This window comes from Mesitornis unicolor, unplaced genomic scaffold, assembly GCF_000695765.1.
Source record: "Mesitornis unicolor isolate BGI_N332 unplaced genomic scaffold, ASM69576v1 scaffold21323, whole genome shotgun sequence".
NCBI classification, from domain to species: domain Eukaryota; kingdom Metazoa; phylum Chordata; class Aves; order Mesitornithiformes; family Mesitornithidae; genus Mesitornis; species Mesitornis unicolor.
The window spans coordinates 75538-95132 of record NW_010175676.1 but is presented as its reverse complement, the minus strand read 5'-3'; the positions used below and the strand labels follow the sequence as shown (position 1 = coordinate 95132).

Genomic DNA, 19595 nt, shown 5'->3' with positions numbered 1-19595 from the left:
CAAGATGAAAAACTGTCTCCACTTTGTATATTTCAGTAAAATATACGCTCGGTGTTTTCTTTGCATTTTGTCAGGGGGTTTTCTTTTTCTCTGTAATATTGAAATACGCATGCCGATTTAAGTCTTTGCCTTACCCTCTTCTGTTTCAGTCCTGTTGGTCATCTTGTTTATGTATGTATTTTGATTATTTGTGTATCTCTTGTTTTCCAGGAGACAAAGATGGCAGCAAAGTGACTACAGTAGTGGCAACTCCTGGACAAGGTCCAGACCGACCACAGGAAGTTAGCTACACAGACACCAAGGTGATTGGAAATGGATCTTTTGGTGTTGTGTATCAAGCCAAACTCTGTGATTCAGGAGAGCTTGTGGCCATTAAGAAAGTCCTGCAGGATAAAAGATTTAAGGTGAGCCTGTGCATAAATTCAGACTATTTTCCTGAACGTTATCTCATTTTCCATGTGTTTGATAGCAGTGTTTTTGATTATTTTAATTTATTTTTATTGGAGCACATAAAAATTTCCAGGACTAAAGATTAAACAGATGGTTTATGATAAAGGGATATAGTTTAACTTGAAAATTGGTGAGTCACGGTTGTTATGATTATTTCGATTAGAGCAAAACAGGAAGCTAAAAATCCTGATTTGATGTTGTGGTACTGTTTCCAGGTTGCAGACTAGATTTTTCAAACAATGAGCTGTGGAAACAAGGGAAAAGCTTGTCCTCTATTTTTTTTCTTAGCATAGACTCTTCTGCAGTGATTAGTAATTAAGCTGCTGGAAGGAACAGAAGCCTTTGGGCTTTGTTCTTGGTCGCTGCACCTACCAAGTGGAAGGCTGGATTTGAGTAAATCAGAAAGTCCTCAGGCCAGGCAAGAAGGTAACAAATACTGAGCCCAGGGCACTTTGGGTTGAAGGCGAGTTACTTCCCTTCACTATCTGATTTCTAAACGTGATGTATTCTAGTGGTTTAATAGACATGTGATTCTTTATTCTAAACACACAGCCTTCCAAAAAGCTCTATCTGTACCTGGTGATATTTAAACCAAATGAAAGTTAAGGACTATCAGCAACCTTTTCACTGCTGTGAGTCCTCTGCTTGGTGCTTGGTATGCTCGACTGCTTTCCCTTACAGTCAAGTGGCCAGAAGTTAAACTTCTGCAAGCAGTGAATGATAGCAGAGGTACAGATTTTAGCACCGACAATCAGTGGTGTGGGTTTTAGCATCCGAAGGCCACAGCTTTCATGAGATTAGAAGCATAAGGACAATAGAGAAAGTGCCATAGATAATCTCGTTGGCACGACCTCTGTATAAAAATATTTCTGATCTTAAACATAGAGAGTTGAAGCATATTTAAGGAAAATCAGCAATTTTAAAATTTATTTTGTACAATTTGGTACTTACTGTTAGTTTCAGAAATACTTCTAAAGGGTATTGGATGAGGGTTTTATTGTCTCCTCAGCTTTCTCATTTTTTCAGCAAGATTTCATGCACAGCTAGCTTTGCTGGTAATGTTTGTAATTTGTGTCCTGTTTTGGTAGCAAAATCATTCATTTGAAATGTTTTGAAGGAACTGGAATGTTCCTGGAGTCTTGAAATTGATGCTGTCATCACTACAGGCATCACAGATGCATTAGATGAAGAATGGAGAAAGGAAGATGTGTTTAAATTAATGTAATCATGTGGTATTGTTTAACTTCTTACTGAGAAAGGCGTATAAAGTTCTTACATTGTTCTTCCATCTGAGTTATTTCTGGACTGCATTATGTGTTGAAGGCAATTAGTACTGGGGAAGCATGCAATATGATGTAAGGGGGGATTTATTTTAGAATGGAAGAGGTAGAGGAATAATGGAAGCTTTAAACCTAAGCATGCTTAGAGCAGCTTTCTGATCTCTTCACATTGCATAGTTGTAGGGAGAAGGCCAGGGCATTGCCCTTAGCATGTCGTGCTTGGTGGATGTCAGGTAGTGCTTTGGACCAAAATCTCTGATTTCTTTGAGATTGTGTAGGGTGTCAAAGTGAAAACTTGGCGGAGCATTTTAGTTCCTGCTCATCAAATAGTAATAGTTTGTGATGTCTTGGGGTTTTTTTTTAATAAATCTGTATTGTGCAACTAGAATAAAATAAGTCTTTGTTTTTGTCTCAGTAGTTGATTCAGTGGCATTTTGTTAGCTGACTATATATCTTTTTATTTTGGAGTATTTCTTTAAGTGATCTGAAAAAACGTGATACGTTTTGAGTATTAGTCCTCTTCTTGTTTAAGGAAAAAAGCTAAACCAAAACCCGAAAAAGTTAAGTAGGGTGTTTTCAGTTTGGACTCTGAACTAATTGCCTACATGCAATGACATAAGCCGAGAACATCCAGTACCTGGAGGTTTTAAGACCCCCAAACTAGGTGGAATTAATGGTAAGTGCATGTGTAGATTTACAGATAGATAGCATTAATTTAAAAATACTTTCTTTAACTTCATAATTTGCATAGGTCACATCTGCAGTAATACCCAAGTTATGCATTTTTTTCATGTTCTTATCCTAAACTTTTATCTCAACTGCACAACATCATCTACCTTTGATCTCAGCTCCGTAGTTTTTCCCGTCATTCATCAGTTTAGTCCTCCTTTTCTTTTCACATTCTGATCTGGAAGTGTATGTTCTGTTGGCAGGAGGTGTAAATGCCTGCTGGCTGGATGAAAGCCTCTGCCTGGATGGATTTGGAAGCTAGAGAGATGTATCTTATATCAAGAATAGCATACAATTACTTCAGGGTATGGTATGCTACTCTTTGGGAAGGTCTGATCTAGGTTATAGTGCCGCACCAGATACTTTAGCAGTTGATCAGGGAACTTGGAGTGCTGGTTGCCCGTACAATTTGATGGCAGTGTAGGAGCAGACCAGCTCCTCTCTTCAGAGAGCTGAGTTGTGGTGTCTGGCTCTGCTGGGCTGCTGTCACCCTTGCACGGCTGCTGGAGTCCAGATCCAAGCCCTGGTGAGTAGAGTTCCTTGAGAAATCTGCCACTTCCTCCCTCTCGTTAATGTGCACCCCTGCTTTGGCAGTGATGAGGAAAACCCTACTGTAGGCAGCCAAGGGTGGCAGTAGCTTGTTTGATTTTAAATCAACTTTATCAGCTTCTGTGGGAAGAGAAATAGAAATACTTGCCCTTAGAAAACTTTATAAATACCTGTCTGCACTGGTCCCAGTGGTGGAGAAGCAAGAGGAAAGTAATGCATGGAAGCTGCCTCCTGAAGTGTGGGTCGTCAACAACTTATTTAAGCTGGAAGCTTCAAGCTGGTGCCTGCTTATCTCTATATCCTGACTGATTAATCTTGGTACACGCACTATAATTCCTTTGTTGTGATTTAGCTCTTAAAAAAAATGCTTCTAGAAAAGCCAGCAGGAAGTCTTGAAACTTAAAGGGCATGATTCAGAAGTTTTAGGATGCCCCAAGAGAGCGTAACTTCTGGGCTCCTCCTGCATTTTGTGGATGTGGAGGGAGTTTATTGTGTAAGATCTGGAAAATGCACCACAGTTCCAATTTTTAGATCTCTATCAGGAAGCTGAGATACTTGTTTAAAGCTAGCTTGAAAGCTGGAATTACCAGAGGGGGTTGTTTTTTCTTTTTTCCTTTCCCATTACTATAACAAGTTTCTCAGGAGCCTCCACTGAAGTGGAAGCAGCATTGGTCAATGCCAACATGAAGTGAGTGTAAAATCTTTGCTGAGAAGATGAATATTACAGTCTCTGTGATAGTAGAGATAGTTTGCAGTGCTACATTTTTCTGCTCCCTTGTTGCAGTTTAGTGTTCTTCAGGTTGGCAGTGCAGTTCCTGCATGTCTGTGTTTTAAACAGGGTCTCTGAAGTGCACGGCGTTTTAAAATGGGTACGTCTGCAGCTCAGTGTAACCTAGAGCAGTAGTGTCAGTACACTAGGGACAGAGACCAATGACTGAGGGGAATAAATACAACGAAATGTGGAGATTTATACCTAATGTTTTGTAGTTCTTCTGCCTTCATTAAGCTAGATCTCCATATTAAGCATAAGGAATTTAAGTAATGTAATTTTGGGCAATTACATGATGCTCAGGTGAGTAGTTCACACACAACATGCTGTTTATTGTTCATCTGTGGGAACATTGAATTTGTCTCTTGTCAGAATGGAGGGTTATATTTTCTTTGGGTTTTTTTTCAGATATATGTTAAAGAAGGGTAGCAGAGAAATGTTTCTCTTCAAAAAGTGGTGTAAGACTGCTGTTCACAAGCTTTTGGGGCCCAAATTAATTCAAATGGCAAAATTTCCTAAAGACTGTCCCAGCTTTCATTGATCTATATTGTGTTTCTGTTTCTGTCCCACAGATGCAAAAGAATAGGTCCTCATGTGAAGATAGGTGCAGTTACATTTTTTAATCATATTTTCAATTATTTTCATCCATGTGTCTGTGCAGGCCCTTTAATGACACAGCCTAATTGTGATGCTTGGAAAGCAAATAGTGGTAGCATAAATTTTCTTACGCTGCTTTTATTGGCGTGTTCATTGGAATATTCTTCGGATTAAGACTCATGTTGCTGTCTAATTCTGCAAAAAGCAATAAGAAGCAAGCAGGTATGTTAGCACAAATAGGAAATTCTTAGTCTAGTTTTTGTGATTTTTGTCATTCCAAGCCCATTCTTAAGAAATCCTGCTGAAATGAGTGCGTGAATGGCTAGAAATATTTCTCAGCTGACTGACAATAAATACTTAAATTCTTCATATCTGAATTGCAGTACTTAATTGCAGTTTCTGCTTTAGTGCTAGGCTGTCACCATCTAAATGATGAAGAAAGTTCTTAATAATCCTGCATATTTTCAGACAGTCTAGATTGAGCATCATGTTTCATGTTGGTGGCTCATACAGACTTGAAGTGTGCAGCAAGAGAGGCAAATTCTGTAACGAGAACTGTTCATGCCATCCAGTCTGTCAGATCATTCAGGGGCTGCCTAGGTTTAGTGATCCAACTGTGTGTGCCTGTGGCAAAGTTGCCTGAATTATGTAAACAGGCAGATCTTGTGGAGTGTGAGAGGATGTCAAACTAGGACCCAGGTGGTCCATAAACATGAAGCCCTGCGTTGATAAAGCTGAGGCCACTGAGTAGCAGACAGTGCTCTTTCCTATTTTTTACCTATGGGAGGAATATATGTTGTGATCCTTTGCATGATTTATTTTTTTTAAGTATGTAAACTCTTAGCGTAAAAACCCAATAAAGCAGCAGGATGGAAAAATAAGTCTATGTTGAGGTTCTGGTTTCTCTTTTTCTCTGCTGCGTGTGTGTACTTTTGTGAGCTGCTTGAAGTGCTTCTGAAAGAGCAACAGCTTTCCTACAGTTCCTGCCTCAAATGTATCAAGCTGCTGGGCATAAAAAGATCCTTTTTCAAAGTAGCCCGTATCCACTGTTTGTGTTAATTACAGCAACTTTGATCGTAGCTGCTCACGTGGAAAACAAAACCACAAGGAAGAATTCCCACTGAAAATGGACTAGGTGTGTAGGTTCTTAAGTTCTGTTAACTTTTCAAGAGACTTTTCTGCTGAAAGCATTGGACAATCTAAAGTTGACCCAGTTTTTTTTCAGTAGGTTCATCTCTGCTTGTGGTTCAAGGTGTCACTCTGTAAACATGCACACACAGAAAGTGCAAACCTGTTGGCTAATGACAAATATCTGTTGCTCTCAGAACCTTTGTGGTTAACAGACCACTGTGAGGGTCTGACTTCCCGTTGGGTTTAGTAAATTCCACTCTTGGCTGACCTTCCTTGACTTATTTCTTGGCTCTCAGTTATCCTTGGCCATTTCAGTTACTCCAGAATAGTAGCACTGCGTTGAAAAAATGCTGCATTTTCAGGGGGCTTCAGGTCAGTGTTAGTATAGCTGATCTGTTTTGAGGAGGGATGTACCTAGTAACCTGATAGAAATAAGTCTTCTTTGCAGTCTATAAGCTTGGGCTGTAGGTAGTCATGTCTATGGACGGACAAGCAAATAGGAGTTTGACATCTCACCTCCACCTGGGGAAGCCAGTTGGAAAGCTTAAGGGAAAAGGTACCGCTGTCTCTTCAGAGCGGATTTGGCTTCCCTTCACCAAGTTCAGACAGGATGTAAAAGGCATCTTGCCTGGTGATGTTTTAGCAAATCCAGTTTCCAGGCTTCTACTCATATGTATTGTAGCTTTGCCATGAGAATGTTAAACGTATTGTTGAAGAGAAGCCATCGTTACTGCTGAAAATTGAGACACCACATAAAACTCTGACTTCCTGTGCCTGAGCTGTAGACCCTTTCAAGCACACATTATCTGAGTGGAGTACTTTGCCCCTTTCTTAGAGAAGGAATTGGAAGTTATCACAGAGATTTACAGTGAACACTGTCTTCATCTTAAGTCAGTGTTTTAAGTCTAGAATACAATGTAGAGGTTGGACCTACTCTGGTGTATTCATGATCATCTTTCCCTGTGACCTCTTGTCATCTGCACAGGTTTCCACTGAACTAAGGACTGTTGACTGTCTTTGTTAATTTAATATCTGTGTACAAACTGGCTGAGCTCCGTCATATCTCCATCTAAGGATCGTTGAATATTCAAACATTGATCTGTAAGGCCTTCTCTCAAAAGAATGTCTTTTTTTAAAATTTACCCTATCGCAGTTCAGTTGGAAGCATCCACGGGTTAAAAAGTCACAAAGGAAAGGCATGGCGATGATAAGTAATAACATTTAAGCACCTTTATTTTAAGTCTTTGAGGATTTACACATCTTAGCTACTTTGAAGATCTGAGGAATAGTGAATCACTGTTCATAAGACCATTATGGAGGTGGCACTCTTAAAAGGATGCCTTAATTTTCTTGTTAAATAGCTAGAAAGTGCATCCAGAACAACAGATCTGTCTTCTGACTACTTTAATGTGGTGGACTGTGTTTATATCGCAAGTGGAAAAGGAAGGCTGAAAATAATTTCCAGTGACACTAGCAAATATTACAAACTTCTGTAAAAGTAGCAGAAGGAAGATAATTGAGCCTGACTCAAAGCCTTTTCAAAACTATCCCTGTAGTCCTACCTGTCCCCATCTGAGGGGATGCAGTCCCTCGTAAAAACTGGAGCTATCAGATAGGATTTGCAGAATGGGAGATGCCTGGGCATGTGTTCAGGGTATTTTTTCCGTCTTCCAAAGAGCTGGAGGGCTGTGTTCAGTTCCAGAGAGTTTCTTCAAGCCTGCGCTTTAACTCTTGTACAGAGGCCATACTTGTAGCTCTGGTGCAGCTTATCTTAGCCAGATTATCAGAGATGTTTAGCAAGGTAATAGCATTTCTTATAGCAGTACTTGATCTGTCTGTCTCCCAAAAGCTGGCTTATCGGAGCCAATTCTGTTATTTAGCTGTAATTGCAGTTTCAGTGCCTGTCTGTTCACAGCACACCGAAAAGGCTGGGTAGATACCTGATTTCTCACTCACAAACTTGTATTTCATTCCGTTTTCCAATCTTTTGCAATCATGGAGTTTTGCTGGCTAACCCAATATCTATTGGTATCCTTGCTTTTGGCAGTCTTTGAAGTAAGCTGTGTACTGTTAGTTGTATCAGCTGAAACCTCCCTGGGTGTAATTTCGTGGCCTAGAAGAGGTCTAAGAGGGCTAAGAAGCATCATCTTCACTTTGTGTCATGTTGAAGTCTAGATAATAGCATTATTTGTAATTGTGTTATGACTGTTTCTACTGATGTTTTCTAATCTGACAAATGAATTGGATGCATAATAGGTGTTAATGCAAAATAGCTCTTCAGTTTGGCATGTGGAGATAAATCGGGGGTTGGTATTATGGGCATTGGTTTCGGTTTTCTTTTTTAGCTAGGAAGTTGCACTGAACGCTGCTGCCCAGGGAATACAGCAATGTCATCCAGCTGCAGTTGGCCTGGGGAAGAGGAGGACTAGCGCTTCATCTGCAGATATGGCTGCGTGTGCGTGTAGAAAAGTTTTCACATGTTGCCATGTGTAAACTCACATATTAGTAGGGAAATATCTGGCCTAAGAATGTGTTCTTCGATTGAACTCCAGAAGACTTTTTTTTACCATGAGATCCATCAGACATTGGAACAATCTCCCAGGAGTAGTGGTAAATTCCCCTACTTTGGTCAGTTTTAAGAGTCAGCTTGACAGGGTGCTGACTCATCTCATTTAAACTCTACTTTTACCTTGAGAGGTTGGACTAGATGAGCCTTGTGGTCCCTTCCAATCTGGTATGCTATGATTCTATGAAAAGAGCCTTTAAGGGCTTTTTTCCCCCTACCCTGTGGATGCTAGCATGAGGTGTTTGTGTAGATATATGCTGCAGTTCAAGAGGTACATTTATTTTGGATTTTGAGTGTTTCTCTTTCCATGAGTTTTTCTGTGGTACTCCCTAGACTAGGACCAAAGACAGGCTTTTAAAACAGAATAGCTGTTTGTGGTCACCTTTCGCTTTTCTTGTCCCCTTCTAGTGCATAACTTGAGACTAAAATGAAACCTGTCTATCCTATGTGAATGTACTGGCCAATGAAAAGAACCGCAAGATATATTAAATGTAGAAAAAGTCTTTTGTCCCTCTGGTCCAGATAATTCATAGAGCTGCTCTAATAATGCTTTGATTTATTTCCAGTTGTCTCACATCTACTAAAGGAAGTTCCTATGTATGATGTTTATGAAATACATAACTTTTATACACATTCCATGAAATATATATTCCATATATATACATATGGAACATATTTATATATATATGGAATATATATATATATGTATGTTCCTAAATTAAGCTGGAGACTGCTTTGAGACAAAGGTAAAAAAAGAATAGCATTGTAAGGATGCTATTCTGAAATAATGCCATTCAGAGTGAAGATTACAGTATAAAAGAATTTAAAGCCCATTAAGGTATGGAAATGTGTAGTTTAAAGCACAGAAATAGCTGTGACTCTGCCACGTAGTGACAGCACAGTGTAGCTGTGTGAGTGTAGCTGAAGCTGCTGCAGAATTCTTTATCCTGGTTCCACTGAGTTCCATTTTTAAAAGACGCTTTCTTTGACTTTTCGACTTTGCTGCCTTAGGTGCCTGAGAAGGACTGGCATAGAAAAACAGTAATTCTGCATGCAGTGGGTAGATAACCTCTTTATTGTTCACATTTGTGAATCAGGGTTTTACTTTAGGGTCACACGTTCTGCTTAGAGGGAGCCTTGTTTATGGCACGTATTTGTAGGTCTGTGTAACTGAGGTGAAAGCTGACTTTAACATTCTTCATTTTTGGGATGCCATGCTGGTGTTCAAAAGCAGTTGTGAAAAGTGTGGATGTGGTGCTTTGTGGAAAGATCTGTGGTAGCCTTTCAAGAGCATTACCTTAAAGATTATATATCTTTGCTTGCCTGAGAATACATCCTCACATCAGATATGCCTCTGAGATTGGGTGATTATGGGCTGCTGGTGCAGAATTTGGTTTTCTCATTCTCATTTGAAAATAAATGTATTTAATGGGTGCCATTGGTACACCCTTAGCATGGCAGTGGCGTAGCCTTTCTAACGGTGCAGCTGGTTGGAAGTGGAGGATTGGGGGCTGCCCTTTGTTTTCTGAATGCAGCCTGGACTTGGCCATTTAAAAGGAGAAAAGTCAGAGTAAAATTCCTGAAGTCCTTCTGGAGCTCAGGGCTGGAGTGGCATGCAGCTGCGTGAGGTCGTACAGAAATTCTAAGACTAATTTTTTTTATCTTGCAGTTCTAGCTAAGGTGAACAGGCAGAGAGTAGTCACGTCTCATGCTCTCGAGAGCTAGGTAATGCTTCTGCTGTATAGAGCTTGGGTATTAAAGTGCATATTGGGTAGACGTGTTGTCCCAGTGGGAACCTTCTACACCTCTCTCCCAGTTTGGGAGAAATGTGTTGTGTAGGGTATAAATACAAGATTAGCTGATGCTTGTGGAGATTAAAAATGGTGCTTTTGAGACTACTTGGATGTTTGGTGCATGCAGTTCCTTTAATGCTTTTTGTTGCACCATTGTGTATTCTCTTTTAGAAGTCCCACAGCATGAGATTGCCTGGCTACAGAAGATTTAGCATAAACACTTCTTACATCTAGCAACATTACCTACGTGTGGCTCTCACTTGCTTACTTCAGTCTTACTTGGTTAAATTATCTTTGGTGCAATGTGCCCTTCTTAGGGCAGGATTGGAATATGTCATCAAATAATTTGGCTTCAGTTTTTACCAGTAAACACAGATTTTTATCTGTAAAATCAGGCTGCTAAATCAGGCAGTGGCAAACTGTGTGTCCTTTTTGAAGTGGGTATTTGTTACTACTCAAATATTCTGCTGTGGCAACATTACACTTGAGGGGAAAGAAAGGATAACTGATGAAATGCGAGCCAGGAAGGACAGAAATGATCCACCTGCTGCTCTACAGAGGCTTCCTGAAGTGAAGAGTGGGGACAGATCTTTCGTTCATGTGCTGTTCCCTCCACCACTGTCTTGCAGTTCATCCCGTTCAGCTTTGTTTAAAACCTTGTAAATAAACTGCTTTTTTAAATTCTTGGTTCCTCCTTGAAGAGGGGTAACACAGATTCAGCAAACAAAATGAGGCAGGTTTAAGGAAACAGGGAAATGGGAATAGTTTTTGATTGCCTCTTGGTTTTCTTGAGTAGTCCTGACATTTTAGAACTGACTGGCGTGTTCCTCCTGGGAAGTTTCCAAAGCTTCGAGAGCCCTGTAATTGCCGATTGTTTTATTTGCTGCTAAAGGCAATATGCACTGCTTATTGCTGCTCTGGAAAGCAGTACCAAGACTTAGGGAAATAATAAAAGGAAGCTACTGTAAATGTTTTGTCAAGTATCTATAGTGCAGACACAGAGGCACTTCAGACTGGGCATATTCTGGATTTAGCTATGCTGCAGGTTTTTCCTGTAACTTGGGTACTTCCTGGTCCCTGGGACAACTGAGAAGGTGAGGTGTGAGTGACCAACACTATTATTTTTAGCCTACACAGTAGGAGGAATTTGTTTTCTACTTCTTTACGTTGCACGTTTTTGAGAAAAGCTTGTTTTGGCTTTATATCCCATTTTGGTTCTTCCTGCATGTTTTCTGTCTGCGTTATAGAGTGAATTTTGGCATATGGTGCCCCAAGAATAAATTTAAAGGATGATGGAGACAGTGAGGTTTTGTTGGATGGCCTAGACTTCTGTATGAACTACTGCAGGAAGGAAAATTGAATTTCTTTTTCTTTGAGTGGCTTTGTAAGAGTTGTATTGTGTAAGAACCCAAAATAAGAAATATTTCTTGGAAGGTAATGAGAAACTTACTCTGTTAAGTAAAATTCTGATTATAGTGCTTGATGCTTTGGGTACTGTGTTGATACATGCTTTAAACAACAAGGAGCAATGTCAATAAAGAGGTTGTCCTGCATTTGTACTGTTTCTTGGGCAGGAGCAAGGAAGGGACCCACACTGCTTTAGGGTGAAATGTGTAATGTTTGTCATATTTTTAAATATATGTTACAGACTTGTAACTAAATAGAATGCAGTCTGCTTTCTTCAGGGTGGGTTTTTGTTTATTTAGTGCTTGGTATAGTGAACTGGGGTGAGTAATCAGGGCTCCTATATGTGTCATGATGCAAATACACAGACTATATACATCTATATTCTGTAGTTCTTCTAATATTTGAAGCCAGGTTTAATTGCTACAGGCCCAGCAAAGGTGCTCATTTCATCTCTTAATTTGTGATGTTCCTTTGAAAGCTCAGCCATGGTGATTAGACTGCTTAGTCCTGAGCTAATGAGTCAAAATACAAACATCCAGTCTGAATCATTGAAACATAACAATGCATATGTAAAAGAAAAGCTGGATCTAATTTGAATATTTTTTTAATCAAAAGGGTATTTCCCTCCTTGTTTCCCCCCCTGAATTTTATCAAGTGAGGATACTCTGAGGACAGTGTCTGACCTAATGTCTTTTAAAGTTTCGTTTGTTTCTTCATTCAAAGATGTCTGAGGATCTGCTTATCAGTCTGAGTTTGTAGGCCCTTGTACATTCATCTTGGTTTAATGTCACCAGACATATGAGTCATAAAGTTTGTGCCTGTTTTCAAGTCCAAAAAAACTTGGTATCTCATTTATACCAGATGCGTGTAACAGTGCAGGCATGTTGATTGATTTCATTTTATAATCACCCCATGGTGTGGGGCATGCAGACTTGTATTTGACTCGCAATCACATCGCTCTTGCTGCAAGTCCACAGAGAAACTTTTTTTAATTTAATTTAATTTTATTTTTTTTAAGTAGCAGTTCACATTGGATGTACACAGTGCCTGTGTGAACCCAGTACAGTGCCTTAGTGGAAAAGTTTGGTTTTACTGGTAAATAATAGAGGAAAGTTTAAAAAGTTGTGTCGCTGACTAATATGGGAATTAGAAATTAGTATGCAAGTGTGGAAATGTGCATTTTGGAGTTTGTTGGTCCAAAAAGTAGGGCACTGGCTAGGGAATGGTAGGAAGATTCAATTCAGTGTGTTACACAGATGCACTTGTTTTTCTTTCTGACATTGAGCAACTGTGAAAGCACGTTTCAGATGAAGTCTGACAGCAACAGGATGAGAGCACAGAAAGAACAGAGCAGGAGATCTGAGGTGAGCACAGATTTCTGAAGTGTTCCTAAAAATAAGGGTGAATACCTGCTGCTTTTTTTTGTGGTGTTCTGCTGGGCATACTTCATCAATAACGAGCATTTCTGAGTTACAGCATTAGAAGGTGGTCAGAGTTGGTGAATTTTAGTTGAGGCAATGAAATCGGAAATCCTGCAGTTAAAAATAAAAGTCCTATATTCTTTCTAGGTTAGATTCTTCTGTTGGTGCCACTTGAATTGCCTGTCTGTGAGACCTGGGGCTTCCTTGATTATACTGAGGTTATTAACACTGTTTGCTTGTCATTTAGATACCTGCAAAAAGCAGCAGCTTGAGAGCATATGAAGTAGAAATGCTCTTTCCCCAGTGTGCTAGAAACTGCAGTAGGTGATTGGAGTCAGCGTTTGAAGAGCCAGAACAAATAGTCAAGAACCTGGTACAATCCATACTTCTATTTTTCTTTCTGAAAAGTCAACATAACTTGGGTGCAGGCAAAAAAGGACATGGTTCACAGATAATATAATAGATCTCCTGTTAGGTAGAGACTCTGCTTCTGTAACTGTGCATAACAGGCATAAAGGTTATCTGCTTTCATGTGGGGCTAACAGATCTAGTAGGACAAGAAAGTAGTATTAGACATCAGAAAACTAGGGCAAGTTGAGGGTTGCCAGGAGTGTTGGAGGGATAACAGAGCCGGTGCACTCATTGAGCAATTGCTGTGGCAGCACCAAGGCCATCAATTAGCAGGCAGGATAAACAGCACGAGGCCTCTTGTTTGGAGCTGACCTGATGAGTATCTGGTGGAAAGGGGCCACCTCGCTGGTGGGAACAGCCTGTACCCAGCTCAAATGTGTGGTGCTGCGTGCAGGTGGTAGGAGAAAGTCCCTTCCTGGTGGAGCACTGAGCTGTGGCATCCGGTCCTACTGGCTTGGCTGCATGGATCTGCTTGTGGGTAATGAGTCTGTGGGTGACTTCATGAGTAGATTATGTGCTCTCAAAAGAAGTTAAGTTCAGCTCAGACCCTTCTGAATTCAGCTGTCGAACTAAACTCTGTTGGAAGATTTAACTGATTCACCTTTAAAATGTATTTTAATTAAATTTTCCTGGATGTAAATATAACTCAAGGCAGGATGGCTCTGTCTTAATCTAACCACGTGGCATAAAACACTAGAACATGCAGGGAGTGATACTGTCTTGCCTACATAAGCAGGCAGTACCATGGCCTCAGTGGGACGTAACTCTTCATTATTTCATGCTGTTGGGATTTTGAATGCAAAAGGCTCTCAGTACCTTTTGCTTTAGAGAGCTTGATTTTCACAAAGTGTGGAAAAGCATTGTTCACTGCCTAGGGATGGGGTGAGGAAATGAATTCAGCTGGGAAGGCACAAAGCTGTGGAAATATGAGGCAGCTGATAGTACTACTTTGCATTTTCAGTGAGTATGTTGCTGCTTAATGCTGTGATCAGTAGGGACCATCCTGAGAATTTTCTGCTAAAAATTGTATCTGCTCTGGTGACAAAGAGCGACATTGCACACCTTGCTCCTGGGGCTGTTGATCTGCAGAGACTTTGCTCTGGATTGTTGAAGAAATGAAGCTGCTGGCATTTGATCCTTGGTCTCTTCACTTCTGATAACCAGGGACTCTTAGAGTCTGCTCTTTCTTGAGCACCATCTTTTAGCAACTGCAGTTGCCATGACTTAAGGTACTATCAAGTACAAAATACTTTCAGTTGCTTGAAACTGGATTAAATTATTGCATACTTGGGTAACAGCTTTCATGTATTGCTTCTGTGCTTCTAGAATACACAGTTATAAATAGTCCATAAAATACAGTAAACCAAAACCTTAAAGGATTATTAACACCAGTTATATTTCTATTGGCTTGTAGTTATTTTTCAGGGGTTGTTTCTGTAATTTTTTTCAGTGTGAGGAGAAAAAGTTCAGGAATGTATTTTAAAATGTTTAGGAGGAATACACATAAAACATTATGGAGCACATTTAGTTTTTCAAATGCATAAAACTGTCAATAGAAAGCATTCTGTGCAGAAGCGGGTACTAGAGCACTTGTATTTCGCTTGTCTTTAAGCTTGCCTTTTCCTTTTTCTTTTTTTTCCCCTTTTCCCTCCAACGAAGGAGAAATTTCATGTTCTCAGAAGCAGCCTAAAAAATCCATCTTGACTCACGCATGCTTAGACCCCACTGGGTTTGCCTTCCTGTGCAGAAGCCCTGCTTGGTTATCTCTGGCTGTGGAGTAAAGCTGTAATACTCCTGAGCTGAGGAGAAGAGTGTAATGAGAGATGGTCTTGTGCAGGATCCATCACTTCATCTGGATACGTGTTTTAGGCTGCTTTTGGAGGCAGTTGGTTGTTAAGAACGTGTTGAAACTTGTGCACATCCTCTTTGGTGTTGTACTGCTTAGGAAAGCTGCACAGTGGGTTGGGTTTTTTTCTGTATCTAGTGAAGACTTGCATAGACAGGTAACTCGTGAGAGGTGCTGATTCAAATTGAATTCAGTGCCTTTGCTGTGATTTCTCATGGAAGTATTAAATGATGCCTAATCCCTTGTTTTAAGAGGTGCTGCAGAACAAGGTGGGCCCTAACGTCTAGTCCAGTGAAGGGCGCTATGTTTGATAATGGTGAGAGGTAGGCCTTGCTTGCTTCAAGGGCATGAACTAAATTTTGCTGTTACTAATCTAAATATTAATGCCTTGGTGGTTCTAATGTATGTTTCTCAAAAACCAAGCAAATGATGGGAAGAGATGGGTATTGCTGGTTTTCATACTATTCAGTGACAGGGCAGGAATTAAAGTCTTGAGGAAAAAAATTTTATCCTAGAGATACACTATTGCATTTGGGTCTGGAAACTGTTACTATCTCGGTTGCTTTAGGTAGCAATAGGTTGGTGGTTTAAAAACTTTGTGTTCAGTTTTTCAAGTCCTCCTCTTTGTGAGTAAATGTTGTCAATGGAATACCTCACCATTGCTACAACAGCGAGGGCTTCTCTGTGGGGTGAATCACTTCCTCCCTCGTGCTGTACCGTCATCTTGAGGGTGGTGTATTAGTCCTTGAAGGGCTTTTGGTTTCACTGGAAGCTACCAAGTGTTCAGGAGACACTTGATAACTTTTTCATGGGCTTAATCAGGGTCCCCCAGAAAGTTAATCTGGGGGTGTTGGACCTCGCTTGTCTGGCAGCTGGATGCCACCAATTTCTGTGTTCCTTGTGCCTCTGAATATAACTTTTTGAACATGGATCAGAAATACTTAACAGCTTCTTCCATCTAGTCAAAACTGTGTGCTTTCTACCTGATTGTGCATAGTTTGAATTTTGTTCAAATAAAATTTCACGCTCGAGGAGTACAAGCAGGGCGAGAAGTAGGCTACCAGGCAGGGGACTCTTGGCTTGCTGGGACTAGCCTGTCTCATCTCAATGCCAGTGGTGTTTGCAAGACACTTTGGGCCAGGACAGGTGCCCTGGCCGTCTTGGTTATCTCACATTATATCTCCTGATATGACTTCTAAAGTGCAGACGTTGGGATTTTTTTTTCCATCTGTTTATGTAGTGGATACAGGACAGAAGAGGCAAATTTTGGCTTTCTAACAGGTGTGAACATCAGTGGACCTATTTATCTCTCTCATGTATTTGATTGCTTGATACTTCAGAATGCTGAGCTAGGCAGAGTAACACAGATGTGGTGGCTTCCTGGATAAACGCGTTAAAATGGACTATTCTATGTGCTAGTGCTATATCCAAGTCCATTTTTCACAATAAAGCATTATAAAGTGCTAAGACTGAGAAGACAGTTTTTGCTGTTTCTGCAGTTCCTCACCTTATCCACTACAGAGCTCTTTTTTTCTTTTTTACTTTTATAACTGATGAGACAAGAGTCCTAAAACCAAATCTCTTTTGACTACTCAAGTCAAGTTCATTCCCACAGCATGTCTGTTCTGCGTGATGCAGTGGGAGACCTCCTTAAGCAATGGAAAATAAGATCTTGTAGTAGTATATGGCAAGGTCAGTGAAAACTTTTGCAGATTGTGCTACTAGTGAGAGTGGATATTTTAATGAAGTTACCTTACGAGAATCTTCTCTGGGGCTGTAGGTTTTCCATCTCTTCAGGTTTTAGGGTCCCAGGAACTACGGTTTGTGGGGTTTTTTTGAGCCTTGCTTGGAAGCATTTGGTGATGGCTGCTGTTGATCTATTGGATGGTGTGGTGCCAAGGTGATTGGCATGGCCAAGTCATCCTTGTTCCCTTAGTCCTTTAGTTTCACCAGTTTTCCTTCTGTTTACTTGCTACAGGGTTCTGTGCAAATTCTCATTTTATTCTGGAAGCAAGGTGGAAGCCAGGATGCTCCTGAAACTGCCCCTTCCCTTACACACTGGCAGTGTCACTGCTGCCCAAGTTCTCAGCTATAATTTCAGCTTTTTGTTCTTCCTTTTCCGAAAACTTGCTGGTTTACCGTCAATTCTGTAGTTGTGCCCATATAGCTGGCAGTGAGGCCAGTGAGTTGGATGCTTGAAAGAGCTGAAGAAAGGGGACTTACAGGTGGTGACAGATGGGATGACTATTGCACTCGCCTCCCCTGCAGCAAAAACTTCAGAGCAGCTGCAGATCGGCTCTTGAACCAACACCATTTGCAACCTAGTGTACGTGTTGAACTCCATTCCTGGTAAGCTCTCTGCTTTGGGTGGCAAGCTGGTGAATCAGATGGTGTCTGATGAGCCACCCAGATGTGCCAGCTGCAGAGGTAGCTGCACCTGGGAGGAGAAGGTGGGCTGGGCTACCTCTGCCCTAGGAGTTGTAGCTGCTGCTGCTCATGAATCAGGGCCTGGAGGCTGACTCTCACTGCAACATATTCCTAAGGCATTGGTTGTGACACTTCCCCTGGGGTAGACTTAAATTCAGAGCTGTCTTATCCCAGTCAGAAAAGGGAGCGCCTGAGTCGATAACATTCCTAGATCTTTGGAGATAGTGGGGGAAGAAGGGCTGAGCTTCACTGGGGTTAGGTTGCCCCTGCCCTGATGTGGCCTTTTGAAACATGGTTGATGTGTGTCACTTTAAATTCATGGTGTTTGCCTGACGTATGAAATAACTTCTCTCTGCTCCTTTCTTTTGGGGATCCCTGTGACTTTTTAGCGTGACTAAGTGGTGAATCTAATCATAGTGCTGTGTCTCCTGTTTCAAAATCTGTCATAAAAAAGCGTGCTTTGCTATGCAAATAGTTACTAAAGCTTACTGTACTCTTTCTTTGGGGGCAATTTAGGCTAGAAGTGAATGTGAAGATTTCCTAATCTTTTCATTTCAGTGCTGTGACACCCTTTACCCTAAGGAAATGATTTCTTGAAAAATGGGACAGTGTTTGAAAAGCGCTAGTGCTGACTAAGGACAAAACCTGAAGCAAGAAGTCTGATAACCTGTTTTATCAAACTCAAGCACTAACTCTTCTAGTAGCTTATAGTGGATTTGTACTTTGACATAGTTGCCTTTCCCTTTCAAGTGTAAGATTGATTTCTTGTATCTAGCAAAGGTCAGCTGGTGAAATTATTTTGCAGCTAACAGAAGACTGTGCTACTGCCTTTTGATACAAAGATATGTATCCAGGGAAGCTTGAATTGTTTTTATATAGAAAACTATGAAGAACAGGTGTTGAAAGTTCTGATATATGTTTTGCTATCATCTGAAATTTGGTCGGGTATTTATTTTCTTGGGCATATCTCAGACCTCTGATATTCGCATGTGGTGGTTTTAAAATTACAATGGTAACTAATAAATGCTGATATTTGCTCATGACAAACCAGTGGGTGGGGAACGTGCCAAGAATTTGAGGAGAAGGACTTACTGTATATGCGCAGACGGTAAGGTGTGTAAGTCCCTATTTTAACTTCACTGCTGGACGTGAGGTGATTTCCTCTCCCCCAGAGGAGCTGCCCAGTCTCTCTCTCAATTCAGCGGGGAATGCTTAACCTTTTAAAAGCTTGGTCATCTGGGAGCTCATTATGAAGACTCGTACTTCTGCAAGACTTAATTCTGCTTGGCAAGTAATCATCTGCAGACAGGTAATTCCACTTGCCAGTTCCACTCCCCCTTTGCTCCCTGCTCAGTCTTCACCTGTCGTTTCCCTTTCTTGAGTCCTTCTAATTTGGATGCTTCCTCTAAGGTCTTAGGAAGCCAGAAATTTTCATTTGGATTGAAGTTAAAGCCCCATGTGACTTCTAGCATCAGACGTCTTTGTGTCACATAGCAATATTCCTGAGAAAAAGGAAAAATAAACACTGGAGGCAGCACTTACCTGTTCCCTAAATAAATAAATACATTTTTTGGATGGTGAGCAGAAATTATTTTTGATTTGCAAGTCCTTTGAAATCTGTCTGCATGAAACATCTGCTGCATCATATGTAAGAAGAGAAGGCCAAGAGTAATAAAGCATTTCATTAATGTTTAATAACATAGTGATTAGCAACCTGACAAATGTCTTATGCCTGTGGGAGATTGGAACTTATTTGATTAATAGATTAATTGCAACCTGTTCTGGTTGTGATTGCAGGTGTGTCTATGGATGTTGCAGACTCCCTGAGGACTGATGTTATAGGCACACTTACACTTACTTTCTTTTTCCTACTTGAAGAGTTAAAAACCAAAACATGAGGAAAAAAATCTGTCTGCTGTTTCTATGAAAAGAAAATTATTTTTACTGTGAGTTTTTCAACAGAGATCTTCTGTGCCACCTCTGAAAAAGAATGGCTCTTATCTCTGAAAGCATAGGGCTGCCTTTTAGCAAATACCTTTTCTTTCCATTGTTCTCCTTCCTGCACTTTCTTTCACTGCTATAATGGACTTGAACAATCTCTCTGAGTTTCAGACCTAGTTCTGTTTTTATAACTTGTGTCTTGGGTACACTGTAATTCCTACTGCATCTGGAGTTGCTGGTGGCAGAGCACAGTAGATGCTGTAGAACTGAGCTGTTCA

General features: G+C 40.6%; 1 protein-coding gene across 1 annotated transcript in view; it reads left to right on the top strand.

The window, feature by feature from the left end:
* Window positions 1-210: 210 nt before the first annotated feature.
* The window catches only part of LOC104538329 (glycogen synthase kinase-3 beta), a gene marked incomplete at its 5' end in the record, with an annotated part of 90491 nt that continues 71106 nt past the window's right edge, over window positions 211-19595 (top strand). The window contains one exon of the mRNA XM_010181490.1: window positions 211-404. Within this exon, the coding sequence (XP_010179792.1) occupies window positions 211-404 (194 nt within the window). The remainder of the gene's footprint in view (window positions 405-19595) is intronic.